This window comes from Ipomoea triloba, chromosome 7 (genome assembly GCF_003576645.1).
Source record: "Ipomoea triloba cultivar NCNSP0323 chromosome 7, ASM357664v1".
In the NCBI taxonomy this organism is placed as follows: domain Eukaryota; kingdom Viridiplantae; phylum Streptophyta; class Magnoliopsida; order Solanales; family Convolvulaceae; genus Ipomoea; species Ipomoea triloba.
The window spans coordinates 21,995,808-22,000,071 of record NC_044922.1 but is presented as its reverse complement, the minus strand read 5'-3'; the positions used below and the strand labels follow the sequence as shown (position 1 = coordinate 22,000,071).

The 4,264-nt window shown below is 31.5% G+C and overlaps 1 protein-coding gene across 1 annotated transcript; it reads right to left on the bottom strand.

Annotated features, from left to right (window-relative positions):
• Positions 1-368: 368 nt before the first annotated feature.
• LOC116024334 (AT-rich interactive domain-containing protein 2-like) lies at positions 369-1,028 on the bottom strand. Its single transcript, XM_031265229.1, has one exon. The coding sequence runs from the start codon at positions 1,026-1,028 to the stop codon at positions 369-371; it is 660 nt and encodes a 219-aa protein (XP_031121089.1).
• Positions 1,029-4,264: the final 3,236 nt, after the last annotated feature.

Below are 4,264 nucleotides of genomic sequence, written 5' to 3'. Positions count from 1 at the left end.
GAAACAAGATATTTTTCCACCAGGCCACCTTCTTTCCCCTCTCTGCAAATTACTGTCTGCAATATAATGTGTCTAGAATTCTGAAAATAGATCAGATTATTTGTAGGGTAAATCATATCTACTTTTGTACCACAATTAATTTAGTCACTCATTTTCAATCCTAATTTGGAAATAGTGAATCAACAACTACGCAGAAGGAAGGTGCTTTAGTACTGATACAATACAGCAGATAAGAAGCCAAACATACATCATCCAAATTAAAACAAGAAAACAACATAACATGGTTTGCAGCTAGTTTGCACTTTGCAAGAGTCACAAAGCAAATTCATAAAAGCAGAGATAGAGTTGCATGCAGATTCATCATATCATCAAGATATGATACGCCTTTTCTTCCTACTAGTCTTGGAATTTGTTGCCTCCTCGTCGTCGGTGTCAGCCTCCTTGTTATCCGACCGGGTTTCCTCGCCGATTCTCCTGGGGAGATGAACATTTAAGTAGTAACTGACGATGCTCTGCCTGTTGTGAGAGGGCAAAGCGGCCATGGCAGGCTTCAAAAAGCTTTTACCTTGAGATAATGGGTTCATTTTCACGATTGCCTCAAACTTGTGCTGCTCCTCTAGAGTCCACTGGTTGGAAACCTCTTCTCCCATCTCTTCAAATTTCCATTCCCAAAACGCCGACCCCAATTCAGTCTGCAGCTTTATCCTTTCATCACTCACATGCCTTCTCACACATTCAACAGATCCACGAGACTCGCAGTCGCATAACTCTGCAGGTTTCCCTTTTCCAATAATAATTCCCACACCATCTTCTTCTGTAGTTGTTGTCTGTTTTGGCCATATCTGCGTACCCAACCATTTTAATTCTGTCTCATTGTTGGAATTTGGTGGACCAATCCACTCCGGCAAGTCCGCCTGAAACCTCCCGGCTAATATTGGAATTGCCTTCTTGTCAGTCTCATCCTGGATGTAATCCAACCACTCTCTTGGCTCCTCTGATGCTTCCTTGCGGGCCTTGCCCTTCAGCATTCTTCAGATTGGCCCTGTTTAATAAATAATCAGCCTATCAGTCAATTTTGACTTATTTGATCACTATTATTAGTTGTTTGGTTAATAAGTTTTTAAAATACTAAAATTCAAAACGCTACTCAAAGCAGTTATACCAAACAGCTAGCAACTAACAGCTAATCTGTCAAACAACTTTTTACAATCAGCTAATGTTATTAACAAATCATACCTTCTAACCCAAACAACCAACCCAATCAACAGCCATTTACCAAACAGGGCCATTATCAACCATGTACGTATACTATTGTTAGAAATGTAGATGATAAAGAATAACAGGCCGGGAAAAGTAATTTCACTAGATAATTTGACTGAGTTCTAATATGCATACTCCCAAATTCATCCTGAACGAAAATAGAAATAGAAAGAATGCTAAGGGGAAAATTCAAACAGATTTGAATCGAAAAGAATGACTTAATATCCTCAAACTATAAAATGGTGCATCCTTCAACGGAGAGAAAAGCTAGCTAGCTAGCAAGTTAACGTGTTCAAATTTTATAAGTGCAAAACCTAACTCTAAAGTTTTCAAATCATATATGTTAACTTTCAAAGCTTTCAAAGCTAGCAAGTTATTAACATGTTCAAAGTCTAGATCTCTCTTTAAACTAAAACTAATCATTTAGATTCTCAAATGTCTAACTCAATCAATCTTCAGTGCTTCTAATAGAAGTGAGAATACATCATCAACTAGAGAAGTTATATATATATAGACTATTATTGGGATAAGAATAGCGGTTGAATGGTAATTAATTAAGTATAACAAGAAGCAAGACTTTGTGGTTGATCTTTATGAGGAAAGATTGTGAAGAGCACACAAGGAGGCTTGATGCAAGATCCTTGTTGGAGAAGTCAACTAACAAAGGGATGGACTTCATAGAAGATCTTTGTGAAAGGACTACTCTCATTTTGTATTTTGATGTCACAAATAAATTAGTCTAGTTTCTCTTTTATGATAAGTCGATGAGTGAATTAGAAAGACTACATGCATACTTATCATAAATCACTATAAAAGTCTCAATTTCTATTTCTAGCTAGGTAGCTAGTTTATGCTATTTACTATCACTATTTTATATTTGTGCGATGCATATAATTAAAATTAAGAAAAACTATTTCAAAGGATTTATTTTAATTTACTAACAGAACACATTGTGTAATTCACTATCAAACAAGGCAAGAGAAAAGCTTTTATTGTACACTCTGTAAATTTCTTTTTTCTCTTTTTGTTCAAATACAAAATCTGATCTATTCATTCCCCTTTAAACTTTTAGTCTTCCTAACAAAATGAAGTATTAGAAGTATCAGTAGCATTTCTATAAATGGTCAACTGCAAAAATTACACATCTCAATCTCTAGCTTTTTTTTTTTTTTTTTTTGAAAGGACGTTTTTTTTTTTATTAACAAAAATCCAAATAATAACAAATGCAAGAAAGGGGAATTCACTAAAATTTGGATTCTGAATCTCTAGAACTCCTTTTAGAAGAAAAAAAAAATGAAACAACTTAACACATACAATATCTATGAAAATTTAGAAAATACCTCAACGATTTGAATAATATCTCAATTGTTTCCTAGTATGAATCAATTCGAAGATGAAACTTCCTGACTTCACTCCTTTAATTTTTTAGAAATCTTTATACACAAATGAATTGAAAATACTAAATCTAAAAATTTAACAAAAAGTTTTCACTTTTGTTAGATAACACTAATACAATTGAATTGAAGTTTTAAGTTTGTAACATTTGCATCTTTTTCTATTAGAAGGAAGAATTGAAGTTTCAAATTTGAAACATTATATCTTTTCCTATTAGGACTTCTAAAACACTAAAAATAGGGCAATTTGATTGTCAAAATTTATTTATTTTTTTGGGTTCTAAATTTAGGTTTAAGAATAATGTTAGATGTTAGGGTTCTATCTTTTAGAATATAATGAAATTTTCATACTCACAATTTGTCCAAGTTCGATTCTCTATATGAAGGACAATCTAATTCCTATTTCAACATATTAAAAACCTTAATCATCTTCAAAATGTAATCTCAAGTCAAAGTACACTGAAACAAACTAATTTCATTCCAAAGACAGAAATATTCATTTTTAAATATGGAGATCAATAGGTTGGGACGAGGATTGGGAGTATACTCTTCATTTCCATCCCTAAAACCCCATCATATTTCCCATCCCTGTTTCCACAAGGAATGGAAATCTTTCCCCATCCATGCCCTCATGGAGAATTTTTGGGAATATAGAATCTCCGTACTCAATCAGCCTTAGTCAAATTAGTACAATTATATATATATTTTTTAAATAGTTAAATTTTCTCCGAATCCTCAATGACAACGAAAAGGTCAAATACAAAATGCAAATAGTGTTACGTTCATATAAATAAAAACACAAATCCGCAATTATAAAATATAATGTCAACACATCATTTATCCAAATACAAATTTTACACATATACACACACACACACATAAGTCAAGGACGGTGCTGGGTAGAGAGTAATATCCTTGTCCCCAATAGGGTATAGATACAATCTATTCTCATTCTTTGAATTCTGATCCCTGTTAGGGTCGAAGTAAATTGTTATCTCTATTTTACAATCAATTTTAGATTGAAGAATTTTTATGTCTTTTTTTTTTATTAAAATTTTATGGAAAAGGAAAACAAAAAAGAAAAAGAAAAAGGAATTCTAAGATCAAATGAAAAAAGAAACATGAAGATATAAAACTAGTTTGAAAACGAGGTGAAATATAGTATTTAAAATTTGTTGCTGAATGTGTAGGGGATGAACACAAATATATAAAAAGTTTAATTATTTCATAGAGATATGGAAGGAAATAGGCTAAGAAAAACTAAAAATGAATGGACAAAGAAAATAATTACCTGTAAGTTTAGAATGAATTGACATTGTCTATATAATTTTTGAACTAAAATCCTCTTTAAACTTTGACAATTTTAATTATATTCAGTCTCATTTCTCTTGTCTGGAGCTCTATAATGGCAATTTGTATAATTTATTTCAGAATAATACTATTAACAATAATGACAACAACAAAAATAATTCTACGTATGTAGTAATTGTTAAAATTAAATTAAAGTTTATATCTATCAAGTAACTTTTTAATTTTGATAATTCATCATATTTTTCTTTTAAATTAGTAATTTCTAGCTGTTAAATATTAAAAACAACAAAAATAACAAC